This window comes from Bubalus bubalis, chromosome 14, assembly GCF_019923935.1.
Source record: "Bubalus bubalis isolate 160015118507 breed Murrah chromosome 14, NDDB_SH_1, whole genome shotgun sequence".
Lineage (NCBI taxonomy): Eukaryota > Metazoa > Chordata > Mammalia > Artiodactyla > Bovidae > Bubalus > Bubalus bubalis.
Window position 1 is genome coordinate 51,720,709 of NC_059170.1, and position 20,445 is coordinate 51,741,153.

The 20,445-nt window shown below is 39.4% G+C and overlaps 1 protein-coding gene across 2 annotated transcripts in view; it reads right to left on the bottom strand.

The window, feature by feature from the left end:
- STAM (signal transducing adaptor molecule) overlaps nucleotides 1-20,445 on the bottom strand; it is a 59,912-nt gene that overhangs the window by 39,014 nt on the left and 453 nt on the right. Inside the window, exon 2 of one of the 2 annotated variants that reach the window (XM_006052361.3) lies at nucleotides 4,766-4,850. The exons of the other annotated variant lie outside the window; for it this stretch is intronic. Within the exon in view, the coding sequence (XP_006052423.2) occupies nucleotides 4,766-4,850 (85 nt within the window). The remainder of the gene's footprint in view (nucleotides 1-4,765; nucleotides 4,851-20,445) is intronic. 2 annotated transcript variants of the gene reach the window in all.

Sequence of the window (20,445 nt, forward strand, 5' to 3'; positions counted from 1 at the left end):
TCCCTTTCACACCAGTGACATGTTTCAACCTTTTCTAAAGCACACCAGGTACTCAGAATGCTTCACTAACAATCTACAATATGTATGTTCAATACTCATATGCTACCATCACCAACCCATACTAAACATATCTAGGTTGCTAGACAATATAAACCCGATCTCCATGAGTTTTCCATATACCTAATTATAAAATGATTAAAAAAAATTAAAACAAAACTGTAAATGGTTACCAGGTTCAAGGGAAGAGGGGAATGGTAAGTTGTTTGACAAGAAGAGTTCACCTGAGATGATGAAAAGTTCTGGAGATGGATAGCGGAGATGATCTCATAGTAATGTGAATGTACTGAATGCCACAAACTTGGATCAAAGAAAATGTTTTCATGTATAATAATACATTTGTCTATAACAATGCAGCCATAAAATATTTTTATTACTTTTTATGGAGAAAGGGACCTAGGAAGACAAAAGTGCTGAGGGCCCATGAAAATCAAAATGTGGCCCAATCAAAAGTGCTGAGGGCCCATGAAAATCAAAATAAGACCCAAAATGTGGCTTATTTCCTACTATGAAGTCAAGGCACAGCAAGAAGGTGAAAATACAACCAGATATGTATGTAAAACATTATTTTAAAGAGAAATCACACACATAAACAAACTTTGTGGGTTTGCATTTTTTTGAACCCTAGTGAGATTACAATGGTATCTCAACTATTATATAGTCTTTTTCAAACAATTCTTTATTAAAAAGAGCTAGAAAGAGATATCACATTTATATAAACAAACAACTGCGTGAAAATTAATGTAATGAGACTTTAAAGGAACCAGAGACCAAGAACTTACTATTAAGGAAGAAAAAATAAGTGAAAAGGGAAAAGAAAGAAAGAGGAAAGGAAAAAAATATTAATAAAAAACAAAAAGAACCACCCCTCTATTTAAATTAGCAAAGCTGAGAACATTTCCCGAGTAAATTCACAGATTTGGCACAATGTCAATTAAAATCTCCAAAGGGTAACAAAATATTAAAGAAAAATACTGAGAGAGAGAATGCTCTCTAAAGTAAATATGAAAAAAGTTTAAAATGAGCGTGTATGTAAACCTACTGATACTAGATAACAACAAAATACAAATAAAACACAACTGTTTAAAGCAACAAATTAGTACATTTAAAATGCATATCTAGATTCTTAGACAACATAAACCTGACCTGAGGACAATATGGATGGAACCTTGAGGGCACTGCACTAACTGAAATAAGACAGAGAAAGACAAACACTGATCTCACTGGTATGCGAAATCTAATAGAATCAAACTCACAGAAACAACCGAGTGGTGGTTGCCGGAAGGGTGGAGGGGTGGGCAAGGGGTGGGCAAAATGAGTAAAACTGGCCAAAAGGTACAAACTTTCAGTTACAAGATAAGTAAGTTCTAAGGGCGTAATGCAGAGCGCAGAGAGTATAGTTACAATACTTGGTTGTTATGTTTGAAAGTTGCTGAGAGAGTACATCTTTTCACAGTTCTCATCACAAGAAAAAAACAGGAAATAAAATTAACAAATTAAAGTTTCTAATAATAATGTTAGCTGCAGAAAAACAAATTGATCTCTTTAAATCCTCACAACGTATCATATGGGATTTTTAGATGGGTTCAAATTTATTTTTTCACTAGAAAAATATGGAACATTTCTAGTCATGAAAGGGAGTTTGTCTTTTCATTTCAAGCCACTAACCACATTATTATAAAAAGCATCTCCAAAATGAAGAACACCAAACTAATGATAAAATGAAAATTGATGGGGTGAAGACCAGGAGGGGACTTTCCAACTGCACTGCTAGATAAAAGCTTTATCTCCAAAACACACAGGGATGGAGCTAGGTGGATACCTCATCCTCAACAAACTGTCAGACAATATCACTTTAATCAAAAAGAAGCAGAGGTACACCCACTTACCCACACTTGGCATGTAGTAACTAATCTCGCACTCACCATAAACCCTCTATGAAAAAGATACTGTTTTTATTCTCAAGTAGCAAACTAAAGTTACTATGTCCACTGGTGACACAGCTAAGCAGTCAGAGCAGGGTCCCAGCCCAGGCATCTCACCCCAGAGGCCATGCCCTTAACCACTAGGCTATTTGCTTTCCTCTGCATAACAAGCTACAAATCTACATCTACTGGACACATATAAATTACTATTACACAAGACAAAATTAAAACAAGAATGGTTTTGATAGCGTGCTTTGAGGATTTAGATTTTCAGTCATTGGGACAAGGAAAGGCTTTATGGAAGAAATAATATCCACAGTGGGTCTGGAGGATATGAGACACCACTGAGAATGGAGATGAGAATATTCCCCACTGAAGGAACAGAGGGACCAAAAGCAATACAAAAGGCTGAAAAGCACTGGAAACTCAAATATCTGAGTTGAAAAGAATGTGTTGTTGCTGTTTAGTTACTAAGTCATGACCGACTCTTTTGCAACCCCGTGGACTATAGCCCATGAGGCTCCTCCATCCATGGGATTTCCCAGACAAGAACACTGCAGAGGGTGACCATTTCCTCCTCCAGGGGGATCGTCCCCATTCAGGGATCGAAACTGCATCTCCTGCATTGGCAGGTGGATTCTTTACCACTGAGCCACCAGGGAAGCCCATTGAAAAGAATAGTGAGTACAAAAGAAGTAAATGAAAAATAAATGATTCAGAGGCCTAAGGAGGTTACTAGGCTTAATTCAGTGAAAGGCAGAGGAGTAACACGGTCAGAGTTGTCACATGGCAACTGATTATAAGAACTGGACAGAAAAAGACAGAAGGAAGTGACAGAAGGTTAACTCACTAGTCTAAGCATGGTTAAGGATGGCTCAAGTAAAGTGCAGTCAATAGAAGCAGAGAAAAAGGAATAGATAAGCAACATGCAGCAGCTACTTGAACTTCAATTAAATTAAGGAAGCAACCAGGCCGGAAAGAACAAGACTGAGGCTACTAAAATGCAAAGACAACAGAGGATGGATGAGACCACGCTTGGAGCCACGACTTTGGGAGCCTGCCAGGAGGAGCACATTATAGGCTAAAAAGATCTAAAGTGAAGGGGCAGTAAGGCCTTAAAGACAAACTTTCCTGACTAACCTGACCAAGTTCAGGAACTTAACTAAGGAGACTCTATGACATCAACATCGTGAGAGAGATCATGGATCAAACTGACAGAATTCAGTAAGAAGCTGACTGCAGGGGCGAGCCTGAGGTTTTAAGCAGAAATGAAAATAACCTTGTCATTAACAGGGGTGAGGACAAAGGAGGGAATGGAGGTCTAAAGCAAAAAGGGACATGAGTTCAGGGTTCTAGGTGGTGAGATTGAGGCTTATAACATGGGATATTCTGAAATTATGCTGCATCCATGGGAGTAGTGCTTGAGTAAACAGAATCAGAGCTAAAAATATAGAAGTCACATAAAGATACTTGGAAGCTATGAGAGAAAAAAAAGAAAAAGTGCTGGGTAAAAAAAAAACGATCAGAGAAAGTTTAAGGAACTATGTCTATTTAAAAGGGATTGAAGAAGAGCCTGAGAAGGTACCATCAGAGGGTTAATACTACAACCAGGAGAATCCAGCATGATTTAGCAGTGCTCTCAAACATTCTTCACAGGAAAGTATGTAAATAAGACAGCGTTCATGTGGCACAAAGAGATAAACGTGGCTACTCATAACTGGACGTTATTAGCCCAGGAGTGGAGGAAACCATTACTCTATATACGCCTTGCAAACCACTACTCAGTTAATCCGCTTGCTGCACTGTTTAGAAAGTCCTGTATTAGCAAAAAGTCTGTAGGCCAAAAAGTTTACAATTCTATTTCCCTAAACTGTCTCTTTCTGTAGTCAATGATTAGTTGAGTCAAATGTGAAGATGTGACAAAGAAGACAAGAATACAGAAATAACCAAAAAATTTGGTATCTGAGAAATCAGTGATGACTTTAAGTATCAGTGGGAAAAGAAACAACCTAAATATCCATCAGCAGATGAGTGTGGATAAAGACTGGTGTGTGTATATAATGGAATATTACTCGGCCCCAAAAAAGAAAAAAATAATACCACTTGCAGCAACATGGATGGACCTGGAGATTATCATACTAAGCAAAGTAAGCCAGAAAAAGACAAATGCCATATGGTATCACTTACATGTGGAATCTAAAATATGAAACAAATGAACCTATATATGAAATAGAATCAGAGACACAGAGAACAGGCTGGTGGTTGCCGAAGCGGAGGGGATGTGAGGGAGGGATGGAGTGGAAGTTTGGGATTAACAGATGCAAACTATTATACAGAAGATGGCTAAGCAACAAGGTCCTACTGTGCAGCACAGGGAAATATATTCAATATCCTGTGATAAACCACAATGGAAAAGAATATGAAAAATATATATAGGTAAAAGTGAATCACTTGGCTGTAGAGCAGAAATTAACACAACATGTAAGTCAACTATATTTCAATAAAATTTTTTTTAAAAATCAGTGGGAAAAACTAGATTTTAGGAGACAAATATGGACAAGGGTGAATAATTAAAATATCAATACTGTTACTGGTCATGCTGTCCCTACTGTTACAAGGAATAACCTAAACAAGATGATTCCTCAAATCTTGCTAGTGAAAACATTCTTTTTTCAAACCAAATTGTGATTGTAGTAATAAGCTTTACCTTCTAACTCCAGTTTTATTCCCATTAATAAATAGGACGAAAAAATAAAAATCCTTTGAAACCCTGCAACACTTACCCAGTGCGAGACTGACCGACTTTATCACAAATATCCAAAATGAGGCCCCAATCCTCAGCAGTATTCATCTCACTGGTTGCTTTCTCTGTATATTACAAGAAGAAATTGCAGAAACATTATTTCTAAAAAGTCTTTAAGAGGTAAATGACTACATTCAAATTACCAAACTGTAGTATAACCAAGGACCAACAAATCACAAGAGCTATCAACATCTGGTTAACGAAATATTTACGTCTATCTTTAAAAAGAGGTGGGTACCTTTGTTACCTATCACAATTATTTTCCCCACTTTTACTTCATTTGTTTGTTACTTGGTATTTAAAAAAAGGGGGGGGGGGCACTGATTTTTTGTTATAAAAATGTACACACACAGGTCTATCCCTATCTGCACACAGAAAGACCAAAATAAAGAACTCTTTCATTATCAATAGTTAATAGTTAGCTTCACTAACTATTTACAACTGTGGCTTCCCTGGTGGCTCAGACGGTAAAGCGTCTGTCTACAATGAGGGAGACCCGGGTTCGATCCCTGGGCCGGGAAGATCTCCTGGAAAAGGAAATGGCAATCCACTCCAGTACTATTGCCTGGAAAATCCCATAGACAGAGGATTTTCATAGTTAATTCATAGATGATTTACATAGTTAATTCTTAGCTTTACTTGCCCTTGAAGGAACATGACAAAGAACATGTCTCTATCAAAATGTTCCAGGGAATTAAATTAACTATCTATTTGTTGAGTTTGGATTCTGAGAAGTAGGGTGGAGGGGGCACTGAACAAAAGAAAACCAAGCTTTAACTGAATATTTTCCCTTAAATCTAAACTTGACAAGTTAAAATAAAAAAAGCCAGAGGTATGGCAGATTAAACCAAATCATTAATTTAGACCCCTTTCTTCATTACAATAAAGGAATTTTAATGAAAACACACAAGGATAAGGAAAACATGAGAAGCAATAACAGCAACAATATCTCAAAAGCTACAGAACAACACTGATCCATGGTAAACTATTGAGAAGACCCAAGAAAGGTGAACCATGTATTGTTAGTAAGAAAAAAAGCTTAAGAACTAGTCTGTTGAATCCTCAGGAAATTCAACTATTGCAATTGAGAATGAAGAAAAAGAGCACTTCCAAGTTAGCAAAATGGGTTAATGCTGTTTGAAATGTAGGCAGGCTCTATTTCCTCACTCAAGGGCTCTAGCAATCACTTCCCTATTCCGAGAAAGTGAGTGATGGTTTACTTTCTGTAGATAAAGCAAACTTTTTCTAGACAGGGAGACACCAGGTATAGACTTGGGCAGCAAAAATAAGGAATTCAACCCCCCCAAACCCCCCACCCTCCCCGCAGTTTTCCAGTCTGGCATGTATGCAGCTTGGATGTATTCACTTCATCCTAACAAGTAAAACACTGAACAAAGTGAAAAATCAACGACTCTTCTTAGAGCCCTCAGAAGTGAGGTCACAAGGCAAACTGATGCCCCCAAATTAGACATACAGATAGGCAGATACACAGAACCACAACTTAACAGAGCAGAAGCTCATCAGCACAAACATCACCAGGAACCAGTATCAGGGGAGGAAAATCTACACTGAAACCATCAAACTGCTGGAGGCTAAGTGTGCACAAGTCTGAGTTAAAACCCCTGAGAAGAGGCGGCTTAGAAGACTTCCCATACTTTTGTGAATTTCAATTCCACCGTTCTTCCAGGTTCTCAAGGTGAACATCACAGAAAATTTCCCCTATTTTTCCAGCAGGGGGAGAGAAACTGACCATTCTGAAATACACCAGAGTATTCTCTTCCTAAAAAATCCTACCCTCAAGAGAAATTATTTTATCAGTCTTAACCAACTAGTGTTTTACCAGAGATTAACCCAACTGTGGGAAGAGAAATCCCAAAGCTAGCTTGTTCCAGCCTTCCACGTGGGAGAAGGGGAATATCCAACTCCAGCCCACTGGAGCCATCCCATCCCACCAATGGGATGAGCAGGGGATGGACACTGAGAAGCATGTGAGAATTCACACCCCAGGGGCAGAGAGGCTCACTGAGCCCAAATCCCAGGACAGTCGGCACCTGATTATCACACCACTAAAGGCAGGTGTCCCTTCGTCTAGTATATCATATCCAGCTGCTGGCAAGCCACACTATAAGGCAATGAGCACAATTGGAAGGGTATCAGAGTAGCATCAGAACCAAACTCAGACATGAAAAGGATGTTGGAATTATCAGACCAGAATTTTTAAAGAATATGACAATATGCTAAGGGCTCTAAATGGAAAAAGGAGGTAATATGCAAGAACAGATGGACAATGTAGAGAGATGGAATTTCTAAAAATGAAATATTAGAGATCAAACAACAATATAATATAAATGAACATCCTTGGATGGGCTTATCATCAGTCTGGACACAGCTGAAGCAAGAATCTCTGAACCTAAGGACATGTCACTAGGAATTTCCAAAACTGAAACACAAAGAGGAAAAAGTGATGGAGGGAGGGGGCCGAAGCGGGGGGTGGGGGTGGGGGGGGTAGGGGAAACAGATTATCCAAGAGCTGTGGGAAACTATAAAAGCTGTGACAAAGGAATCACTGGAATACCAGAGAAGAAAGAGGAAAAGAAAAAGAAGAAATATTTGAACCAAATATGACCCGGAATCTCTCCCAAATTAATGTCAGACACCAAACCACAGATCCAGGAAGCTCCAGGAACACCAAGTACAATAAATGTCAAATAAAGAAACAAACACACTGGCATATCAAACAGCAGAAAATCAAAAATAAAGGGGAAAAAAAAAGAAGCCAACAGATGTAGAGAATGGATCGGTGGACACAACAGAGGAAGGAGAGGGTGGAACAAATTGGGAGAGCAGCCCTGACTTTATACACTACCATCTGTAGAGAGACGGCTAGCAGGAAGCAGCTGTGCAACCCAGGGAGCTCAGCTCGGTGCTCTGTGAGGGTTAGAGGGCTGAGACTGGGGGGTGGGAGGTGGAAGGGAGGCTCAAGAGGGAGCGGGTATATGCATACTTTTAGCTAATTCCCACATGTTTACTGTATGGCAGAAACTAAGACAACATTGTAAAGCAATTATTCTCCAATTTAAAAATTTTTTTAATTTGAAAAAAAGAAGCCAGCAGAAGAAAACACCTTACCTATTCAGAAGTAAACAGAATGATTATACCTGACATCTCAGAAACCATGCAAACAAGGAGAGAGTTGAATGAAATAGCATTGAGAAAATAACCACCAATCAAGGATTATATATCCTGTGGAATTATCCATAAGGAAAAGACAGTCTTTCTCAAATAAAGAAACATCAAGGGTATCTGCTGCCACTAGACTGGCCTTGCAAGAAATGTTTCAGAAGTTTTTCAGGGAGAATATAGGAGATATGCATACATGAATGTGTGTGTGTGTGCAGGCATATGAATAAATGAAATGAAGCACAGCAAGGACACCAGAAACAAAAGAGAGAAATTAGGAATATGAATATTTTGTTACTAGAAGGTGAGCTGTACTATCACTGAAGTGGCACCATGTTATTTGAAAGTGAACTTGGACTAGTTGTAAATGCATATATATATTGTAAACTCTTAGGCAGTTAAAAAAGTAGAAATATATATATAATTAATATGCTAAAAAAAGAAAATGGAATCATATAAAATATTCAATTAAAACTCCAAAGGCAGGTCAAAGAGAATCAGAAACAGAAATAAAAAACAAGGGTTACAACTAGAAAATTAAAACAGGTATGGTAGATGTTTATCCAACAATATCAATAATCACTTTAAATGTTAATGGTCTAAATATAGGCAGAGATTGTCCGAGTGATCAAAAAATAAGATACAATTAAATGTCAACTACAAGCAACCCACTTTAAATATAAAGACATACATATAAAGTAAAAGGATGGAGAAAGAAACAGCATGCTGACACTAATCACAAAGAAGTGGGATTAGTTATATTAATGTCTGATGAAGCCAACTTTGGAACAAGGAAAATCATCACGGACAAAGGCATTATTACATAATAAAGAGGTCAATTCTCAGAGAAGACAAAAATCCTTAACATACATGTGCCTAACTAGAGAGTGTCAAAGTAACTGACACAAAAAATCATGTGAACTCCAAAGAGAACTAAGTCACTAAGTCATGTCCAACTCTTTTGTGACCGCTGTGGACTTTAAGCCTGCCAGGCTCCTCTATTCATGAGATTTCCCAGGCAAGAACACTGGAGTGGGTTTCCATTTCCTTCTCCAAGGGATCTTCCTGATCAGGGATCAAACTCATGTCTCTGGCATTGACAAGCGGGGGTCTTTACCACTGAGCCACCAGAGAAGCCCCTTGTTGGTTTACTCTATACCTAAAACAAGGTTACTGTAGACTAAGTCTTTCAAGACCTAAAGTTCTTGTCCCTATGAAACAGCAACATACCAAGAAAGTCCAGAACACCTGAACTGATACACTATGTCACCATCTGCACCAGTAGAAAAGATCTGTGTCTGGAGTATTTTCTCTTTTGCCTCTTTATTGGAATCCTGAGAAAGTCCACCAGGAAAAAAATGAAGCAAGCAAGATGCAGCTACAAGTAAAAGAATTTCTAGACTCACTAAATTGTTTTAAATGAGCTTTAACCATGAGGGGATCTGTATTAATTCAAGAAACACCAGAGAGCTAAGAAAATTTTGAGCAAGGAAACAATCTGATCAGAGTTGGACTTTTAGGGGAAAAAACATGAATCTGCTGCCAACATGTAAAAAATAGTTTGGGAGAGGGAAAAGAAGAAACTATAATGAGAAACTTAACATAAATCTGGAGACAAAGTAAATGAGCTACTTTGAAAGCAAGTGCTGAAATGCTGTTTAATGTGTTCTCACTGGCAGGTGTGCCAAGATGGTAACAGTAAATTGACCTGTTTAAGCTTCCATAACTGTAAATCCCTTAAAAATAACAACTTCTACTTTGGGTAATTCTTTGAACATTCATGTTTTCAGTCTAAATGCTCAATAAATTCTAAACTTGATCATACAACTGCAATATGAATCCATAAGGGTCACAGAAACATAGACCTTTAGTAACATCTATTTCAGTGTTTTTTTCAAATTTTACTTTTCAGTGCAGAAACCCTCTACAAGTTAAATCTAATGCTAGCTACCTGGAGTTAGCACATACTTCACAGGTTGAAGGTACAGGACTTCAAGTCTCCCCTCACTTCAGACACAAGAAACAAGCTCTGGGCTTCCCAGGCCACATGCATTCTGACCAACTGGCTACAGATTCAGGGGTTTCCACTATCCTCTTGGGTTCAGTGATTCACTATAACCACTTACAGAATGAAGAAAATCACCTATAATTACAGTTTTATTATAAAATATACAAATGTCAACCAGCCAAAGAAGAGATACGCATTGTGCTGGGGCTGGGAGGATCTCAAAAGCAAAGCTTCTGCACCCTCAGGACTCCTCATCCTCCTGGCATGTCACTGTGGATCACCAACCAGGAAGCTCAATGGAGGCTGGGTGTCCACGGTTTTTATTGGGGTTTCATCAAGAAGGTATTGTTGACTGAATGAGGGGCCGCCTCCTGAAACTCCATCTCCAAGCCTCCTCCTCCTTTGTGGAGGTCCAGTTGATACCATGTGACTCAACGCGCCAGCGTGACTCAACGCGCCAGCCATCTAATCACAAGATTAGTCTTTTTGGAGCAATCAGCCCCCATACTGAGTGATTTTACTAGTATAAACCAAAGGACTGTCCCAGGAACCCACCATAAATATGAAAGATGCTCCTACCACTTGGGAAATTCCAAGGATTTAAAGGTTCCCTTCCCTGGGTGATCTAGGTTCCATCTCTGGGTTGGGAAGATCCCCTGGAGAAGGGGAAGGCTACCCACTCCAGTATTCTGACCTAGAGAGTTCCATGGACTGTACAGTCCGTGGGGTCGCAGAGAGTCAGACACAACTGAGCAACTTTCACTTTCACTTTTCCCTGGTGGCTCAGATAGTAAAGATTCTCTGACTGCAATGAGGGAGACCTGGGTTCGATCCCTGAGTTAGGAAGATCCCTTGGATAAAGAAAATGGCAACCCAAAAAAAAAAAAAAAAAAAAGAAAATGGCAACCCATTCCAGTATTCTAGCCTGGAAAATCCCATGGACAGAGGAGCCTGGCGGGCTACAGCCCATGGGCTCAAAAAAGAGTCAGACACGACTGAGTGACTAACACTTTACAGAAAACATGGACAAAGATTAGTCAAATTCTTTATTATTCAACCATTTCTAAAAAAAATTTATCTTAAAAGAAAGCCAACGTGTGAAGTAAATCCAAGGGGAACTGCTCTGAGGAGTCCCAGAACCTTGCCCCTTTTATCCCCTAAACCATTTGACACCCAAAAAGACTGAGTGAGTCATCCCGAACAAGATCCTCCAGTCTAACATTTACAGTCTGCAGATTCAGCATCCATAGGTCAAAACTGTCAGAAAAAGAAAAATTCCAAACGGTTCCCAAAAGCAAAACTTGAATGTGCTGTGCATGGGTGACTATTTACACAGCACTTACACTGTATTTACAACTATTGACATAGCATTTACGTATTACTGCTGCTGCTGCTGCTAAGTCACTTCAGTCGTGACTCTGTGCGACCCCATAGATGGCAGCCCACCAGGCTCCCCCGTCCCTGGGATTCTCCAGGCAAGAACACATATTACTAGGCATTACAAATAATCTAGAGATGATTTAAAGCGGTGGTCCCCAACTTCTTTGGCACCAGGGACCAATTTCAGGAAGGCAGGGGTGGGGTGGGGATGGTTTGGGGGTGATTTAAGCACAGTACTTTTATTGTGAACTTTATTTCCATTATTAATACCTCAGCTCCATGTCAGATTATCAGGCATTAGATTCCAGAGGCTGGGGACCGCTGACTGAAAGTATATGGGAGTATTCATCTCCTTTGGGATGAACTCAGAGGGAGAAGTGCTTCTTCTTCACTCTCCTGAATACCTCGAATCTGAATTTTCCTTCCAGAACCCCTGAAGGGCTTTGGTCATGTGTGGTTCAATAAGACTGATTGAACAAGTCTCTCAAAATAACTGGAAAAGGAGGAAACACTGGCAGGAAAAGGAAAGACCTCATGTTTACAGCAAAGCCCTCCAATGCTTTATTTTTATATACATACTTTTTAAAATGTGTTCTTTTAAGATTGCAGGTTTCTTTTTGTAACCAGATACTTATATCAAGCACTAGTAACTGCCAAAAAATATGCTAATTTTCAGAAATAATTGCCTAAACTTTACAATAAAAATATTTCACTTTTATTGTAGTTTCTCGATGTTTAATTATTAGTGAGTCAAGTGTAATATACTGTTTATATCAACTACTTGTATTTTTCTCTGTGACATACATATTCATGGCCTTTGCCCATCTCTCTTTTTGTATGTCTACATAAGTGTCGTAGGGCTTCCCTTGTAGCTCAGCTGGTAAAATATCTGCCTGCCATGCAGGAGACCAGGTTTGATTTCAGGTCATGAAGATCTCCTGGAGAAGGAAATGGCAACCCACTACAGTATTCTTGCCTGGAGAATCCCATGGATAGAGAAGCCTGCAGGCCACAGTCCATAGGGTCGCAGGAGTTGGGCACGACTAAGTAACTAAACCTAAGTGTCTTATTAATTTGTAAGTGTTCAATATTTGTAAAGAATATTTTTAAAAATTTTCTATGGTAAAAACATCTTTTCCAACTTGTAAAAAAAAAGTCTATGGGAGGATGTGCATACGTTATATGAACACATTATGCCATTTTATGAGGGACTTTGAACATCTGCAGTTCTGTGTCCGTGGGAAGTCCTGCAGATATTGAGGGATGACTGTACTTCATCTTAGAAAAGGAAAGCAGGCTATCATTCTGATCTGGCAGCACACTTAAATAATTAATTCATCATTCTTACTGACTGGTAGCCAAGCAGATTCTGTAAAAGCTTAGTGCATTTTTTAAAAGAATACACTTAAATTTTGAAACCTATCAGTTTCTTTATTAAATAATACAATATGCTCTGTAACAGCCTCTATGAGAAGAGAATCTAAAAATAAAAGCGTATATATATATATATGTATATGCCTAACTGATTCACTTTGCTATACAGAAACACACCCTGTAAATCAACTATACTCCAATAAAAGTTTTTAAAAACAGCAAAAAAATATATAATAGTTAAGCTTACTAAAACCTAACTTACTAAAAAGTAAATAGTTAACTAGAAATGACAAGCTTATGTCTAATCAAATACAAATTGTCTATTATCATAACTAAGGATGATCTGAATTAAGGCATACCCAGGGGTGTCTTGGAGAAGACAATGGCAACCCACTCCAGTACTCTTGCCTGGAAAATCCCATGGACCGAGGAGCCCGGTGGGCTGCAGTCCATGGGGTCACTAGGAGTTGGACACAACTGAGCGACTTCACTTTCACTTTTCACTTTCCTGCATTGGAGAAGGAAATGGCAACCCACTCCAGTGTTCTTGCCTGGACAATCCCAGGGACGGGGGAGCCTGGTGGGCTGCCATCTATGGGGTCGCACAGAGTTGGACATGACTGAAGCGACTTAGCAGCAGCAGCAGCAGCAGCAGCAGCAGCAGGGGTGTCTGGTATAGTCATTAGCAGATATTATGCTAAACATTTTCTTATGCATAAATAGGATCAGGATCTAACTCAATCTTAATAGAGATCAGAGATGCCACTCATCTCAGAACACTAAAACTATTCACATTATTTACTGATGCTGCCTCAATAGCTCAGTTCTTCTAGGCTGTAAAATAATAAACATTTTTTAAATCAGAAAAATATAAACTATCGGAGCAGTTCAACATGGATTTTTAAACAGTGACGTCAAAACTCTTCATTTTCTAAGTCAAAAAACAGGGTTCGCGGGAAAGGGAAAAGAGACAAGCAAATATAACAGACTTGCTTCCAAAGAATTCAAAGCTTCATAATGATCTCATTTTATCCTCAGATTATCCTTACCATTATACTCAAAAACAGGAGACTGAGAAATTTGCCTAGAAGTACCCAGAAAAATCACACAATGAGCCTCATCTGAATTTCAGTAGTCTTCTCAATGGATTGAAGAACTTTTTTCTGATAAGCAGCTACTTCTGATTTTCTCAAAATTTATGACTGCTAGAGATTTGGGGAGGTGCTGCCAGGATGACTGTGTACCATGTTCAGGCTATAGGAAAAACACTCATTCAGTCAGTCTGGAGGTGTAAGAGTTCATCAAATCAGTCAAGGGAAAACACAAGTCCTAAAGAAGTCATCCTCTTTTGGAGATCATCAGACTCAGTTTTCCAGAAATGTTTCACCTAACTTTCCTGTCCATCCTGAGCACTGGAAATCCTACTGGCAGTGCAATCTGAAGCTCTTCTAACCAGACCAGACGGGGAAGCAGGTGTCAAAGGAAAACATGAAAGTGTCTCAGAAAAGAGCCCAAGATAGAAATGAAAACCTAGACGCATCAGAAAGAATAACCTACAGGAGAAGTAAAACAGCAACAGAAGAAACATTGAGTAGAAAATCTCTTAACCCAGTGGACAGCAGACCCTTAACAGATCTGTATTCTGGATTTTCACATTTTCCTCCCCAGTATGTTTTACAATAACTGATTCCACCTCTTAGAATCTGAGTGCGTGCTAAGTCGCTTCAGTCCTGTCCAACTCTTTGCGACCTTATGGACTGTAGCCCACCAGGATCTTCTGTTCATGGGATTCCCCAGGCAAGAATACTGGAGTGAGCTGCTATCCCTAGAAGGCTCTAGGGGATCTTCCCAACCTATGGATAGTACCTGCGTCTCTTCTGTCTCCTGCATTGGCAGGTGGGTTCTTTACAACTACCGCCACCTGGAAAGCCCTACAGAGGGTGCTTATATTCCGCTAACAATTACCAACTATTTAGTATGAGTAAAGATTGAGTTAGACAACTTGCACTTGAATTCTGGTTCAGCCATTTACTAGCCCAGCGATCTTTATAAAGTTAATTAAATTTGAAAGACAGAAGCTGAATAGCCTCCTCCAAATTGTTGTCTAACTTGATTATAAGAGGATCTGAAATGTATCCCTTGTGCAGGTACTGGGGTGAGTGCTTTACGTGCATCAGCTCCTCAAAAGAGCCTTTAATGGGGATTAATGAAGAGAAAAGTACATCAGGTCAGAGAATCCACAAACGAAAAAGCCATGGTGTAAAACCAACCAGGAAATATGCCTTGAAGAGAAATGTAGAGGCTGAAGAAACTAGGGTTAGGTCATATATGCTATGCTGAAAAGTACAAATTCCTGTAGAAAGCTGTAGATTTACTCAACTATTTTAATCAGAGGAGCCATAAGATCACATTTACATTTTAGACATATCACTGTCACCTGGAAAATAACTGGGGACGGACTGGAAGCAGGGATAAGACAGCTGCTGGACCACTCATCAGAGAGCAAGCTAAATGTGCCTGGGTGGAGGCAGTGAGGAAAAAAAGGATGGGAGACATGAATGGAGGGACAGATGAATAAACTTAGAAGCACACAGACTACGGCAGCACCAGAATCCTTGAGGGCAAGTTCAGGGTACCCGGCTCACAGCAGACAGCATGGATTTCTTGTGAGAATCTAGAAAATGACAATTACAGAATTTAAGAATGACACCCAGGCTCTTGACATATGTGACTACATAAACTGAAGCACCAGTCATCAGAATAGAGGAAAAGCATACTCAAGAAGGAAAGTTTGAATGTAATTCTGAACATGCTGAATTTGAATATTCAACTCCAGTAAAGAGAATCTTGTGTGTTTTTAAAGTCCACATTCTGCCCACTTACTAAGAGCTGACGCTGTACCTGTAGTTTAAACCCAAAGACCAAGCAAGGTCTTTCCCTCACACTAAACTGCAGGAGACTGTGATACTGACATTTATGAAAATTAAACACGTGGTTTGATACTGACTGGGCTAACAAAACATGTCCAAGATTGTAGGGTATGAACTGGACCAAAGCAGTGTGACTACGAATGCAAATGCATTATTATAAAAACTAAGACATGATGATTCGGCAGAAGCAGGGTAATGATTTCAAAGATGTCTCTTGGGTTTCAAACCAAGATAACTAGAACATAATAAAATAAACTACATAATTAAGAAAGAACCCATCTGGAAAGATAAGCTCAGTTTTCTGACATTGATTTTTTTAGGTGGTAACACAACACCAAATAGACAGGCAAGGCCAGAGAGGGAGAAAAATATCAACAACTCTTTATTTAATAAATACATATTGAGTGCTTCCTATGTACCAGGCATTGGCCCTATGGTACTAAGAACAGAACTGAAAATTTCTCACCCTCCAGGAATTTATATTCTACACAGGAGACAATCAATCAATCAATCAATCAACGGGAGGTAGCTGAGTACAATGAAGAAACAAAATGGAACAAGGACGCAGGGTGAAGATGGATATGTTTTACAGAAAGAAATTAGGGGAAGCCGCTCTTAGAAACTTATTTGAACAGTCTCGAACAACTGATGAATATAAAATCTTCAAATACTTGGGGGAAGAATGTCCTAGACAAAGAAAACAGCACAACGTAGATACCACAGCAGGAATGAGCTTGGTGTACAAAGAACAAGAAGCTTAGAATGAAAGTGTCTGGAGATCATAATATCAGAACACAGGAAGGACCAGACTGTGAGCCACACTGGGAACTTGCATTTCCCAATAAGTGGCATGGGAAGGCCCTGGAAGATTCTGAGCAGGTAAATGACAGTATCTCAGACTTTTAAAAGAACATGGATCTTTGTAAATGAAAACTGATTGAAAATGGCAAGAACGGAAGCAAAGAAGCCGACAGCTCCTGCCACAGTCTATCAAAGAGAGAAGGATGACTGGAGTAAGATAACAGTCATGAGCGAAGGAGAAGTGATGAGATTGTAGATATATTTTTAAAGGAGAGCCAGAAGAACTGGCTTAGAGTATAGATGTGGAGGGTGAAGGAAAAGGAGAGGAGAATCAATGATGACTCCTAGACATTAGAGCAGAGAAGGCAATGGCACCCCACTCCAGTACTCTTGCCTGGAAACTCCCATGGATGGAGGAGTCTGGTAGGCTGCAATCCATGGGGTCGCTAAGAGTTGGAGACGACTAAGCGTCTTCACTTTCACTTTTCACTTTCATGCACTGGAGAAGGAAATGGCAACCCACTCCAGTGTTCTTGACTAGAGAATCCCAGAGACAGGGGAGCCTGGTGTGCTGCCGTCTATGGGGTTGCACAGAGTCGGACACGACTGAAGCGACTTAGCAGCAGCAGCAGACATTAGATGAGTGACAGTAAATATCAGCAATGCCATCTATTGAAATAGGCAAGGATGAAGGACTGAGCAGGTTTGGGGAAGAAACCAAACACTATTATTATCTCTATTTCCCATACTAACAATAAGGAAACCACGGCACAGTATGTTTAAGCAACTAAGCAAAGTTACATGGCTGGTCAGCAGCTAACCTGGGAATTGAGTTTAGACAGTGCAGCTTCAGAGTCCGAATTCTTAACACTAAGCTAAGTTGCCTCATAAGACTCCAAAGGGGAAAAAAAATATATCAAAAAATAAGTTCTAAGACTGAACATTTGGAAGTCACAAAAAAAAAAAAAAAAAAGAGAGAGAGAGAAAGAGAGGGAAGCCAAAAAGACTTAAAAAGAACTAAGCAGAAAGTTAGAAAAAGTTTGGTGTCCTAGAAACCAAGAGAATGAAGTACATCAAAAACAGGAATGCTAAGAGATCAACAAAGAAATGGACTAGGAACTGACCAATGGATCTGGCAAAATGGGATTCACCAGGGACTTTGAAATAAAAGCTTGATGGAATGAGTTATCTTTATAATTCAAGAGTTCAACTGAGCAAGAAATAAAACATCTGAGATTCATGTGTTCAATAAATGTTTACTGGATGTTTATTAGTGCCAGACAGTGGTCTACATGTTGGGGATACAGTGGTGAACAAATCAAACAAAAAGCTCTGTCCTCAGGGAGCATATGTTCTAATAACATATTGAAGTGCTTCTTCAAAGGAAAAGTTATCTTCAGTATTTTACTTCTTTATGTAAAATGATACGTGGTAAAAATCAGTAAATTTCTGCTTTATGGTTTCAGTTTACCAGTTTATTGATGAATAAAGCTAACGGCAATTAATGTTGAAGTGGTAAAAGTATATGCTAATGTTAAGTGATAAATATATCAAGTGAGTTAGTGAGAGTGTATCAATGAAATGCTCACTGATGGATAAAGTGAGAAGAAATAGTTAAATGTATTATACATACTATATTCTGCATGCTATCCTAGTAAAAAAATTTTAAATGGGAGTCTGCTGGACTCTGTCCAAGGATGATTTACTGGGAGTCTCTGGCAAGTCTTCTTAGATAACCTTTCATGATATTTTGATACATGGATCATGGGGAAAGAATTGATCCAAACACTAAAACCTGGCTTTTAAAAGGTAAAATTTTCTGGGACTTCCCTGGTGGTCCAGTGGTTAGAATTCTGTTTCCACTGCCAAAGGCACAGGTTTGACAGGGAACTAAGACTCTGCCAGTCACCAGCCAGAGCAGCCAAAAACAAACAAACAAGGAAAAAGTAAGCTTTTCTGGAGCAAAACAATGCTCCTATACTCAAGAAGCTTACCATAACTGATACATTCTCAATTCAACAAACTTTTATAATGCATCTCCTCTGTAGCAACAAGTAAGAGTTAAGGAGCATAACGCAACATATGACTACCTTTAATATGAAATAATTTAGTAAAGACAAAAAGTATTGCAGGAGGTCTGAAAAGGGTGGCAACAACAGTGGGATAGAACAATGTTTCTCAACTGGAAACTATTTTGTGCCCTCGGGGGACCTTTAGCTGTGTCTGGAGATGTTTTAAATCATAGGTGTGGGTTGGGTGGGGAGAGGTGCCACTGGCATCAAGCCGGGAGAGGTCAGGGATGCTCCTAAACACCCTACATTGCAGAGGCTAGATACCCACGACAAAGACATTTACCTGGTCCAAACCATTTGTAGTGTCACCTATGGAAACCCTAGGTTAGAGTAATCAGGATATGATTCAGGTATGAGCTGGATGCTGAGTTGGCCTTTAATCATGAGGACGTGCAGAAAGGTAGAAGAAACAATACAAGCAAAAGTGTAAAAGCAAGAAGGAGCCTGTGTCTGAATTGGGTGGTGCAGGTACTGGGAAAGGATTTGACATTAAGAATCCAATGGAAATGCAGGTTCAAGGGCAATAGGATATAAAGACGATTGGGTAGGTGGAAGCTCAGTTACATACAACCATGAAAACTAGATCAAGGTGCTGGAAACAGAAGAAGCAGGTATTAAGAAACTGCTTTATTTTAACCATTTGCCCTGGAAATTAATGTAGTAAGTTATAAAACTGCCTGAGAGCAGCGACCACATCTCTTATTCATCACTATCTCTTATGTCACTGAGCAGTGTCCTATAAACAGTGTGTGCTAAGTACTTATTAAGTTAAATGTTACTTCCCAATTATTTATTTATTAAATACTCCTAGTGACCTCTAAAGCTCCATCCACTGCTAAGATGCAGGACATTCATTTAAAATGTCCCAAAAAAGTTTTCTTTGAGTTGATGCCTACTATCTAAAGGCACTGCAGGAGATCCTCTATACATGTTATCTCATTGAACCACAAACAGGATGTATTTTCCTTTTCTTTAAAGATGAGGACACCAGGACTCAAAGAACTTAAGTAACCTGTCCATGATTTCCCTCTGAGCTAGGCAGTGGCGGGGACAGGACTGAAACCTTTTCTAATCTTAACCCAAACCCTCAAGCTTCAGTGGCAGGCTGTAAGTTGGGAATTAAAAAGCAAATTCAAACCTTTCATAATTAAACTACGCAAATATAGAAATAGCAATTCCATAAGGTGGCCCTTATTTTTCTTGACTGTAACAATTAGACATGGTATTTAACCTGCTTTCATTTCACACCTGTGAGCCAAGGTAGTTACTAAGTGGATTCAAATCACCCCAAAATTCTCTCAGGGAAAACTCAAACTCCTGTCATTATTACCCTCAGACCAGGAAAACACACACACACACAGCTAACCTGTTGAATTGATATGGTCAGTACTTAAAACCTGTGATTCACAAAACAAATAAACAAAAAAAAAGACTATTTCAAATTCAGAACAAATTAGCATTTTCAGATCCCAGGTCCTCTTCTACACTTAAAGGACTGAGACCTACACTAGGAAAGCAGCCCAGCGACTCAGGTCCTCAAGCGTGTTTATATTGTTGTCAAGTATTCCATCTTCATCTCTCTCCCAGTATCTTTAAGAGTCTACCCTTAACCAAAGCTCTCTCCTTCCTCTCCCTCGTACAGTTATAAAACAGATTTTAAAGTCGTCTAAGGAAGCTAACCTAAAACATTATTCCAGTTCCCAACGTTTGACACGTGCCCGGGAAACCCTTCATCACACAGCTTATCATCCTACGCCAGCTGGGACTCCCTAGCTCTCGATTCTGTCCTCCCAGGAGCAATGTCCCAGCACCAGATGCCACACCAGCTGTTCCTCCGCGGCCTTCGACACCCACTTCTCCAGCAGTTCTTTAGGAACCCAGAGCCCCAGCTCCAGGCCTATTTCCCAGGCTGTCT